Source organism: Entelurus aequoreus, linkage group LG25, assembly GCF_033978785.1.
Source record: "Entelurus aequoreus isolate RoL-2023_Sb linkage group LG25, RoL_Eaeq_v1.1, whole genome shotgun sequence".
NCBI lineage: Eukaryota > Metazoa > Chordata > Actinopteri > Syngnathiformes > Syngnathidae > Entelurus > Entelurus aequoreus.
Genome location: NC_084755.1, coordinates 27,111,808 through 27,124,930, shown reverse-complemented (window position 1 = coordinate 27,124,930; position 13,123 = coordinate 27,111,808). Strand labels below are relative to the sequence as shown.

The following is a 13,123-nucleotide window of genomic DNA, read 5'->3' as shown; positions in this document are numbered from 1 at the left end:
AAGCACTATGGCCTGGAGCGGTGTTTTCATATCATATACAAATAATAATGAGAATGGTAGCTGCCATTGTGTCACCATCTGGTGGCAAAAGATGGTAACTCAACCATTAATTATACTTTTGAAGGAAAATATGGCACAGTTTTATTTATATGACCCAATCCACACAACCTTCCCGAGTCATGGTGCAGGAAAAAAAAAAAAAACAGCACAAACATTTAACAAACATGGTCACACATAACACAATAACTTAATTGCAGTTGGTGGATATTATACAAAAGGTCCAATCAACACAAAAAAAACTATCCAAATTAAGCTATTTAACTGTGTATATATATATATATATATATATATATATATATATATATATATATATATATATATATATATATATATATATATATATATATATACACATATATATACAGATATATATATATATATATATACACATATATATACACATATATATATATATATATATACACATATATATACACATATATATATATATATATATATATATATATATATATATATATATATATATATACATACATACATACATACATACATACATACATACATACATACATACATATATATATATATATATATATATATATGTAGATATATATGTAATTATATGTATATATATATATATGTATATATATATATATATATATATATATACACAGTATATTGTGCTGAGTACACTCAACTATATATACATATATATATATATATATATATATATATATATATATATAGATGAGTACGGTAAACATGGTGTATACAGTATATATAGTTGAGTGTTGTTTACGCTCAACAATATGTATGTATATTGTTAAACATTGTTCACACACACACACACTGTATATATACATGTATATATACATGTATATATACATGTATATATATATATATATATATATATATATATATATATATATATATATATATATATATATATATATATATATATATATATATATATATATATATATATATAAAGGACTCAAAGGACTCCAATGACATCACAAGACTCCAAAAACATCATAAGACTGTAAAGACCCTCTCCATCAAAGAAGAGGATGTACGCCGGCAGTTCTTGAAGCTGAATACGCGGAAGGCCCCCGGGCCGGATGGTGTCTCCCCCTCCACTCTCAGACACTGTGCGGACCAGCTGGCTCCTGTCTTCACTGACATTTTTAACACCTCTCTGGAGCTATGTCACGTGCCGTCCTGCTTTAAGACCTCTACTATTGTCCCTGTCCCCAAGAAAGCACGGATCACAGGACTAAATGACTACAGGCCGGACTAAATGACTACAGGACTTCTGTGGTCATGAAGTCCTTTGAGCGCTTGGTCCTGCCCCACCTCAAGGACATCACCGCCCCCCTCCTGGATCCACTGCAGTTCGCCTACAGAGCCAACAGGTCTGTGGATGATGCAGTGAACCTGGCCCTCCACTTCATCCTGGAGCATCTGGACTCCCCAGGAACCTACGCTAGGATCCTGTTTGTGGACTTCAGCTCTGCCTTCAACACCATCCTCCCTGGACTGCTACGAGACAAGCTCTACCAGCTCAGCGTGCCCGACTCCCTCTGCAGTTGGATTAATGACTTCCTGACAGACCGAAGACAGCACGTACGGCTGGGGAAGATTGTCTCGGACAGTCGAACCCCAAACACTGGTACTCCTCAGGGCTGTGTACTCTCCCCCTGGCTCTTCTCCCTGTATACAAACTGCTGCACCTCCAGTCACCAATCCGTAAAACTGCTCAAGTTTGCGGATGACACCACCCTCATCGGGCTCATCTCGAATGGCGATGAGTCCGCCTACAGGAGAGAGGTGGACCGGCTGACGTCCTGGTGCAGCCTCAACAACCTGGAGCTGAAGGCCCAGAAAACAGTGGAGATGATCATGGACTTCAGGAAAGTCACAACCCCACCATCCCCCCTCACCCTGATTGACTCTCCCACCCCCCGTCCCCATTGTGGACTCCTTCCGTTTCTTGGGCACCACCATCACCCAGAACCTCAAGTGGGAGCTGACCATCAGCTCCCTCATCAAGAAGGCCCAGCAGAGGATGTACTTCCTGCGGCAGCTGAGGAAACTTAAGGTGCCGACCGAGATGCTGGTGCAGTTTTACTCAGCCATCATAGAGTCCATTCTGACCTCCTCCATCACAGTGTGGTTCCCCGGCGCCACAGTCCAGGATAAGCATAGACTGCAGCGCATCGTACGTGCTGCTGAGAAGGTGATTGGCTGCAAGCTTCCATCCCTCCAGGACTTGTTCTCTTCCAGGACCAGGAGGCGTGTGGGTCGGATCACAGCTGACTCTTCTCACCCTGGACACACACTATTCTCCCCTCTCCCCTCAGGCAGGAGACTACGCTCCATCCAGACCAACACCTCCCGCCACCTGAACAGTTTTTTCCCCTCGGCCATCAGGCAAATGAACAATAACTCCTAACAGCAGCTCCTTGAATTCCTTGAATCCCTCCTAAGTCTATCTGATAGCTCAGTCACAGCTCTTTTTATTACCAAATATGTGTTATATGTGTTTTATGTCGCACGTTTGCACCAAGAAAAATTCCTAGTTTGTGAACCCGTTCTCAAACAATGGCAATAAAACTATTCTGATTCTGATATATATATATACATATATATGTATATATATATGCGTATATATATACATGTATATTATATATATATATATATATATATATATATACATGTATATATATATGTATGCGTATATATGTATGCGTACATATATGTATATATATATATATATATATATATATATACAGTATATATACACATGTATATATATACATATATACACATGTATATATATATATACATATATATGTATATATATACACATATATATACACATATATATATATATATATATATATATACATATATATGTATATATATACACATATATATACACATATATATACACATATATATATATATATACATATATATGTATATATATACACATATATATACACATATATATATATATATATATATATATATAATATATATTTATATACATACACATATATAATTTGTGCACATATATAATTTAGAATAATTTTTTTATGTTGATTGGACTTTTTTTAATAATATCCACAAACTTCAATGAGCAGGTTGTGTTATGTGTGACCATGTTTGTTAAATGTTTGTGCTGGTTGGGTTTTTTTCTGCACCATGACAAGGGAAGGTTGTTTGGATTGGGCCATATAAATATAGTATATATATATATATATATATATATATATATATATATATATATATATATATATATATATATATATACTGTATATATATACAGTGTATATATCTGTATATATTTTTGCATGCTTTTCGGCCAACCGGCCACATTTTTTTAAGTTTTTTAAGTTTGGACACCCCTGATTTAAGCAATAATAAAAAAAAGAGGAAACTGGTTTCTCTCTTACCCTTGCGGATGTGTTTGTCTATGGAGGTTTTTTTTTTCATCGGGAAGTCGGGCGATAGAGGTGAGAAAGTCTTGCGCTGATGCTGGGCACTTTCCGCAGACTGGGCTTCATCCGGCTGTTTGTTTAGTGGGGATATCCTGACGATCTTCGGCGAGGAGGGAATACTGGAGGAGCCCAGAGAGCCCAGGCCGTGCTTAGGAAACCTGGACCCTGATGACAGTATGCTGAGAGGGGACTTACGAAACTTGGACTGATAGGGAGAAACGCACAAACCCTCGGAACTTCTGGGCGGGTTCCCCCAAGAGGGACTTTTGGCACGCTCCTTCTTCACCCCCTGAGGGCAGACAGTCAAGCCTCGCTTGTGGATGATCTCCCGTAGCGTGTCAATGGGCGACCCGTTGACAGTCCACTCTGTGATGCCCATCTGGCGCAGGTGAGACCGGGCGTGGCTGGAGAGGCCTTTACGGTTCTCAAAGTACTCTCCGCAGAACTCACAGCGGATATCTCGTGTAGGCTCTACTTCACGAGACATGGCTAGGGTGGAACCAAAAAAAAGATAGTCATGAACGTAGTATACAAAGACAGTATAAAGCATGATTCCCAACCACTGTGTCACAGCACATCATCAGGGATTTATTCAATTTCACTTAATTGGTTCGAAATAAATTTTTTTCCCTTGCCTTGATTAACAATGCCAGTGTTCATTTTTTTTAAAGATTAAAGACAAAAATCCGACATTCAGCAGTTTTGATATTTATGTACCGTATTTTTCGGACTATAAGTCGCAGTTTTTTTTCGTAGTTTGGCCGGGGGTGCGACTTATACTCAGGAGCGACTTATATGTGAAATTATTAACACATTACCGTAAAATATCAAATAATATTATTTAGCTCATCCATCCATCCATTTTCTACATTCACGTAAGAGACTAGATGTATAAGATTTCATGGGATTTAGCGATTAGGAGTGACAGATTGTTTGGTAAACGTATAGCATGTTCTATATGTTATAGTTATTTGAATGATTCTTACCATAATATGTTACGTTAACATACCAGGCACGTTCTCAGTTGGTTATTTATGCCTCATATAACGTACACTTATTCAGCCTGTTGTTCACTATTCTTTATTTATTTTAAATTGCCTTTCAAATGTCTATTCTTGGTGTTGGGTTTTATCAAATAAATTTCCCCAAAAAATGCGACTTATAATCCAGTGCGACTTATATATGTTTTTTTTCTACTTTATTATGCATTTTCGGCCGGTGCGACTTATACTCCGAAGCGACTTATACTCCGAAAAATACGGTATGTAAAGTGCTACGATAATATCAACACAGCACACACATAATGATTCTGTCGCACCACCAAGTCTTGAACAAGTTTGATCTAAAGGTGTGAGCATATCAGTCTGATACAGATATTGATGTACAGAGACATCTAGGATGAAAACCGACTCTTCTTATCCAACCTGATAAAGCTTGAGAGGTGATGCAAAGAGGAATGGGCGAAACTGCCCAAAGATAGGTGTGCCAAGCTTGTGGCATCATATTAAAAAAGAATTGAGGCTGTAATTGCAGCGAAAGGTCCATCAAAAAAGTATTGAGCTAAGGCTGTGAATATTTATATGTGATTTAAAAAAAAAAAATTTATACATTTGCAAAATAAACAAAAAAAAAAACTTAATGTTGTCCTAATAGGGTATTGTGTGTAGAATTTTGAGGACAAAAATGAATGTTTTCCATTTTGGAATAAGGCTGTAACGTCTCAGGCCAACATGGAGCATGCTTTTATTTGTCGTTTAGCCAAGACACATTTATTTTCATTGAAAAAATCCGAAGGCACACCACCAGCTGTTCGATATGAATTTAAAGCATAATCATCCATGCATCACAATATCTATTGTCTCAAAGTAGTGTCATGGCCTGTTTTATTTGAGTTTTTTTGGTGTTTTCCTGTGTGTAGTGTTTTAGTTTCTGTCTTGTGCTCTTATTTTGGTGGCTCTTCCTGTTTTGTTGGTGTTTTCGTGTAGCAGCTTCACGCCTTCCTTTGAGCGCTATTCCCCGCACCTGCTTTGTGTTAGCAACCAAGACTTGCTGATTGTCATGTCATCTACGTACGTACTTTGTGGACTCTCTCTGCTCGACACGCTGTAAGTTTTTGCTGTCGTCCAGGATTCAGTTTTTGAAGCCAGTTCTACTAAACATATTAAACCTACTCAGTGGCCATATGGTTAGAGTGTCCGCCCTGAGATCGGTAGGTCGTGAGTTCAATCCTCGGCCGAGTCATACCAAAGACTATAAAAATGGTACCCATTACCTCCATGCTTGGCACTCAGCCTCAAGGGTTGGAATTGGGGGTTAAATCACCAAAATGATTCCCGGGCGCGGCCACCGCTGCTGCTCACTGCTCACCTCACCTCCCAGGGGGTGAACAAGGGGATGGGTCAAATGCAGAGGACCAATTTCACCACAACCAGTGTGTGTTTGACAATCATTGGTACTTTAACTTTAAGTTTCGTTTTGCACAGCCATCCCTATGTTTCAATGTCTTTTCTTAGTGGCACGACATCTCCAAATCAACGGGCGACCTGCTGCCACCTACTGATACGGCAAAGTATAAAATGGTTAATGTGCCGAGCTATACACAGCACAGCCTACAACGGCACATTATTTGCGGATTATAATTATTGGTTTGCTAAAAAATATTTTAAGGTGAAATTACATTATTTCTCACGGCACGCCAGACAATATCACACGGCACATTAGTGTGCCACGGCAGAGTGGTTAAAAACACTATTGTAATGCCCTACTTTCTGGTCTTCCCAAGAACAATATTGGAAGTCTACAATTATTACAAAACTCAGCTGCACGCGGGTTGACGAGGACCAGAGGGAGCACATTACACCAGTTTTAAAGTCGCTGTATTGGCTCCCCGTCCGCTCCAGGGTCGATTTTCAAGTTCTATTATTCATTTTTAAATGTCTTATTGGCCTTGCTCCTTTTTATCTATCTGAAAAGCTTTCACCGTATCAACCCTCACGGATCCTGAGGTCCTCTGGCTTTACCAAATACCAGAACAATGACCCACGGTGAGGTGTCATTTAGTCACTATGGCCCCCACCTTGGAACAGCTTGCCAGAGAGCCTCAGGACTGCAGAGTTCAGTTTATGTGGAACATGCATACGATACAATGTAATGCATCACATATTTCCAGTTGTTTCCTTACAGCACGTCCGAAAAGGAGTAGGAAGAAGCTCAGCTTATTTAATACTACCTCTTTTCATACCATAGCAATTTTATCCCATTTCCTTGTTCTCTGTAACAGAACAGTGAATAAATACATAATAAATAAATAATATACCATAGTAAGTAAACAAATATTAAATACATAAATAATCTTTATCTCAAAAAAAAAAAAAAGATTCAAGATGTTCATCATAATTTTTGTTCTGTGTACTTTGTGAACACTTGTAGTTTGAATAGTCTCTTAAACTGAATCATATTGGTGCTTTGTTTGATTTATTTGGTTAATCCATTCCATAATTTAATTCCACATACTGATATGCTAAAGGTTAAGTTTTATACGAGCATACAAATATTTTAAATGAGATTTTCCTCTTAAGGTTATATTTCTCCTCTTTTGTTGAGAATTGTTGTACATTCTTGGCTAGTAGGTTATAGTTTGCTTTGTACATCATTTTAGCTGTTTGCAAATGCAAATTTGTGATTTAATAAATAAAGTGTTTGAATGTTCACTATATCCAACATTATATATTCTTCTTATAACTGATCTTTTTTTGTAACACAGTTAGTGAATGAAGTGTACATTTGTAGTTATTTACCATATTTGTACACAATAACTCAGATATGTAACACTAGTGAGCAGTAAAGAAGATGAAGTGATTTTTGGTCCAGAACATGTTTTGCTTTATTCAATCAATCAATGTTTATTTATATAGCCCTAAATCACAAGTGTCTCAAAGGGCTGCACAAGCCACAACGATATCCGCGGTACAGAGCCCACATAAGGGCAAGGAAAAACTCACAACCCCAATGGGACGTCGATGTGAAAGACTATGAGAAACCTTGGAGAGGACCGCATATGTGGGTGACCCCCCCATTGACGTGTTTCTTGCTACTTTATGTTGTATATTTTTTACATACGATTTCCAATTCATTTTATCATCTACTATTATCTATTACACCCAAAATGTGTTTTTTTTTACCCTTTCAATATCTACTCCACCTATCTGTATTTGTGTTTGACTTTCTCTTCTACTGTTACCAAAAAGCATTATTTACTCAGTGGCCTAGTGCAGTGGTTCTCAACCTTTTTTCAGTGATGTACCCCCTGTGAAAATGTTTTTAATTCAAGTACCCCCTAATCAGTGCAAAGCATTTTTGGTTGAAAAAAAGAGATAAAGAAGTAAAATACAGCACTCTGTCATCAGTTTCTGATTTATTAAATTGTATAACAGTGCAAAATATTGCTCATTTGTAGTGGTCTTTCTTGAACTATTTGGAAAAAAATATATAAAAATAACTAAAAACTTGTTGAAAAATAAACAAGTGATTCAATTATAAATAAAGATTTCTACACATAGAAGTAATCATCAACTTAAAGTGCCCTCTTTGGGGATTGTAATAGAGATCCATCTGGATTCATGAACTTAATTCTAAACATTTCTTCACAAAAAAATAAATTTTTAACATCAATATTTATGGAACATGTCCAAAAAAATCTAGCTGTCAACATTGAATATTGCATTGTTGCATTTCTTTTCACAGTTCTTTTTGACAGACATTTTAGTGAGGGTCAAACCATCATGGCATGGGGGAAACTCTGGGTTTATGGTAATGAATGGAATAGCCTACTTGATTTGATGTTCAGTTTATGAACTTACATTCATATTTTGTTGAAGTATTATTCAATAAATATATTTATAAAGGATTTTTGAATTGTTGCTATTTTTACAATATTTAAAAAAAATCTCACGTACCCCTTGACATACCTTCAAGTACCCCCAGGGGTACGCGTACCCCCATTTGAGAACCACTGGCCTAGTGGTTAGAGTGTCCGCCCTGAGATCGGTAGGTTGTGAGTTCAAACCCCGGCCGAGTCATACCAAAGACTATAAAAATGGGACCCATTACCTCCCTGCTTGGCACTCAGCATCAAGGGTTGGAATTGGGGGTTAAATCACCAAAAATGATTCTCGGGCGCGGCACCGCTGCTGCCCACTGCTCCCCACCTAGTGTGTGTGTGATAATCACTTTAACTTTAAATATTTTAGTTTTACTGAGATTCAAATAAAGTCTGTTTTGTCTAACCATCTTTTTAATTTGTTAATTTTTTCTGTTAGTATTTGTATTAGCTTTTGTGTGTTCTCTCCTGAACAAAACACAGTTGTATCATCTGCAAATAATACTAACTTTAAGTCCTTTGTAACTTTACGAATGTTGTTTATTTCGAGATTGAACAATTTTGGTCCGAGTATTGATCCTTGAGGTACGCAACACAATATTTTCAGCTCTGTGAAAGCCTATCTTCACGTATTGCTTCCCGTTGGTTAAGTAGCTTCTCAATGCAGCCATCTCCTCCCTGAAGTTCTTCAAATCAGTGTTATCTTCTTGCATGGCATGCAACTGTTGGCACAACGATGCATTCTCGTCGTTCAGCTTCTCCACCTGCTGTTTTAATGCATTCATTTCTTCTCTGAACATTCTAAATTACACCATATCTTTACGATTTTCTTTTCTTTCCTGTTCTTGGATATCTGCAACATATTTTTGTACACCGTTGATGATCTGTTCCTCGAGAGTGTTGACCTCACTTTGTAGAGTTACTACTAACTCTTTCAAGTCTGGTTCCACCCCTGGTAACGGTCTATTGCCCCGTTGGCGGCTTCTAGTCATGCTCATGGTATTGATCACTTGTGTGGTCAGAAGCTTTTAAAATATGTCCAACTCCTTCGTTTTTGTTGTTTAGCTTTGGGTTGATAGGCAACGGCTTTGAGCTAGCATTTAGCTAGTTAGCCCCCGGGTTTCCGACGCTTTCGGTTCACTTCTTTTGGCAAATCTGTGCCTCCCGCTGGACAGCGTTGAAGTCGAATATGTTAGCAAGCTGTCTTGTTGCAGTGATCACAATCAGTAGTCGGAAATTACAGTTTTTTGGTCAAAGAGACCCTTGAAATAATAATTTTTAAAAAGGCTAAAGACACCTATTTTACTGATCATCTTAAACTCTTATATAGTTTTCTTTATTATTTTACTGTGTTGTTTTCTATCTTAATTATTAATATTCCGACTATTATTCTCTCAATATTATGTTTTTATTAACTTATTAATGTAATATTTATATTTTATTATTACCTATATTTTATTATATGTTTTATACTATTTTTTAGATGGAGTTAATTTTACTTATTTTCCAGAGTTGACGTCTCAAAGGTGGCGTTTTTCCTCAAATCCTCAATACCATGCCTTGTTTTGTTTTTTGCTTTGTTATTGTCAATAGTATTGTGTCTGTGTAAATGCGTGTGTGTGTGTTTTCTTCTTATATATATATTTTTTTTACAGCACTTTGTGTTGGACCAGAGGGCGGGAGCACATTACACAAGTTTTAAAGTCGCTGCATTGGCTCCCTGTCCGATTTTAAAGTTCTACTGTTAATGTATTCTTCTCTTGGTATTTTTTTTTTGTACAGCACTTTGTGTTTGCCATATATAGTCGTGGTCAAAAGTTTACATACACTTGTGAAGAACATAATGTCATGGCTGTCTTGAGTTTCCAATAATTTATGCAACTCTTATTTTTTTGTGATAGAGTGATTGGAGCACATACTTGTTTGTCACAAAAACCATTCATGAAGTTTGGTTCTTTTATGAATTTATTATGGGTCTACTGAAAATGTGACCAAGTCTGCTGGGTCAAAAGTATACATACAGCAACATACATTATCAATTTTGGTGATGTAGAAAAGTTACTATCAAATCAAATTAGCTTCCTGGCATGGCCTCTTAACTTCATGTGAGTGATTATGATTGACGACACCTGTTGACTTCTCTGAGCCAATTTAAATAGGGATCATGTGATGCAGTCATTAGACTCGGTTACAAACGCGACAATGGGAAAGTCAAAGGAACTCAGCATAGAGGTGAAAAAACGAATCATTGACTTGAACAAGTCAGGAAAGTCACTTGGAGCCGTTTCAATGCAGCTTAAGGTCCCAAGAGCAACTGTGCAGACAATTGTTCGTAAGTACAAAGTGCATGGCACAGTTTTGTCACTGCCATGAAAACGCAAGCTATCACCTGCTGCTGAGAGAAAATTGGTCAGGATGATCAAGAGTCAACCGAGAACCACCAAAAAGCAGGTCTGCAATGAATTGGAAGCTGCTGGAACACAGGTGTCAGGGTCCACAGTCAAGCGTGTTTTGCATCGCCATGGACTGAGAGGCTACCATGCAAGAAGGAAGCACTTGCACCAGAAGTGACACCTTAAAGCTTATCTAACGTTTGTTGCTGATCACATGGACAAAGATAAGACCTTCTGGAGGAAAGTTCTGTGGTCAGATGAAACAAAAATTGAGCTGTTTGGCCATAATACCCAGCAATATGTTTGGAGGAGAAAAGGTGAGGCCTTTAATCCCAGGAACACCAATTCCTACCATCACACATGGTGGTGGTAGTATTATGCTCTGGGCCTGATTTGCTGCCACTGGAACTGGTGCTTTACAGAGAGTGAATGGGACAATGAAAAAGGAGAATTACCTCCAAATTCTTCAGGACAACCTAAAATCATCAGCCCGGAGGTTGGTTCTTGGGCGCAGTTGGGGGTTCCAACAGGACAATGACCCCAAACACACGTCAAAAGTGGTAAAGGAATGGCTAAATCAGGCTAGAATTAAGGTTTTAGAATTGCCTTCCCAAAGTCCTGACTTAAACCCTATTGAGAACATGTGGACAATGCTGAAAAAACAAGTCCATGTCAGAAAACCAACACATTTAGCTGAACTGCACCAATTTTGTCAAGAGGAGTGGTCAAAAATTCAACCAGAAGCTTGTGGATGGCTACCAAAAGCGCCTTATTGCAGTGAAACTTGCCAAGGGACATGTAACCAAATATTAACATTGCTGTATGTATACTTTTGACCCAGCAGATTTGGTCATATTTTCAGTAGACCCATAATAAATTCATAAAAGAACCAAACTTCATGAATGTTTTTTGTGACCAACAAGTATGTGCTCCAATCACTCTATCACAAAAAAATAGGAGTTGAAAAATTATTGGAAACTCAAGACAGCCATGACATTATGTTCTTTACAAGTGTATGTAAACTTTTGATCGCGACTGTACATACGGCTATATAAATAAAGTTGGATTTCATTTGATTAGAACAAAATGTGGAAAAAGTGAAATGCTGTAAATACTTTCCAGATGCGCTATATGCAGAATGAAGATTGTGTCAAGTAAATAATTTGCCTTGGCTCAGTGAATGTTGGGAAACACGGGTGTAAAGGATAAATATATCAAACAGTTACCCAAGTTGAGGGGCAGCCCACTGTCAGAACCGCTCCATCCAGGGCTGACACGATCGGTGGGAAAACTGCGACGGCCACCGCCTCCAGCTTTAGGAGCCGTGACCTCCAGCTGCACCGGCTCAGGCTTGATCTTGAGGATGAGCCCGGAGGCAGTTGGCGGAGTTGAGCCCGACTTAAACCCAGCAGACTGAGGAGGACTGGGGGAGCTGGTGAAGGGCAGGCGGCTGAGGAGGGACGATGGCGAGGAGCGGGTGGACAGTGGGGAACGCGGTGGACCGGGAGAAGACGGAGGTGGGCTTTTCAGAGGTTTTAGAGGAAGGGCGCAAGGCAAGCCCCGTCTTTTGATGAGCTCCCTCAGGGTGTCGATGGGGGAACCGTTGACGGACCACTCAGTGATGCCCATTTGACGCAGGTGGGAACGAGCATGGCTGGATAATCCTTTCCGGTTCTCGAAATACTCCCCACAGAATTCACAGCCGATTTCTTTTAGAGGATCTCCTAGTGGTTAGAAAATAGATGATATTTGTCTATTACCAGACCGCTTCAATGTTAGCAAGCTTTCTTTGTTTATAAGTATATTTTCTGATGAATAACTAGTCTACTTTTTGCTGCAGCTGTTACATACACTGTAACATTGTAAATGGTAATTGGGATTTGTTATATATTGTATATATATTATATACTATATATATAATGTGTAAATATTACATATATGGTATATTTTGGATGGTACATTTTTAGTCTACTTTTTACCTTTTGTTTTCGCCCTCTTTTTGTGCTCTTCTCCTTTCCAATCTTTTGTAACTGAGCTACTGTGTGGAACAATTTCCCTTGTGGATCATTAAAGTTTGTCTAAGTCTAAAAAGCAAAAACAGTTATCTTGTACGACAAGTTATCGTGTGTGTTAATTAGAAATGTCCCGATCCCGAACCGTGGGCCCATATTTGCTTTTTTTAACTGGTCGGCGGATGATGAGCTGTTTACACGGCGAAAGATTGTACTCCCGTGAAAAGTTCCTTCAAAGTGGATGCAGGCTCAGGAAGACATAATTACATTTCCATATTCTTTGCTACATATTCCTGTCTTGCCAGAACACCG

At 38.2% G+C, this 13,123-nt stretch overlaps 1 protein-coding gene across 2 annotated transcripts in view; it reads right to left on the bottom strand.

The window, feature by feature from the left end:
• The window catches only part of wizb (WIZ zinc finger b), an 86,862-nt gene that overhangs the window by 34,263 nt on the left and 39,476 nt on the right, over nt 1-13,123 (bottom strand). For both annotated transcript variants that reach the window (XM_062036944.1, XM_062036945.1), the window contains exons 5-6: nt 12,026-12,523; nt 3,483-4,016 (exon numbers count right to left, since the gene is read on the bottom strand). In XM_062036944.1, coding sequence (XP_061892928.1) covers nt 3,483-4,016; nt 12,026-12,523 — 1,032 coding nt within the window. The remainder of the gene's footprint in view (nt 1-3,482; nt 4,017-12,025; nt 12,524-13,123) is intronic.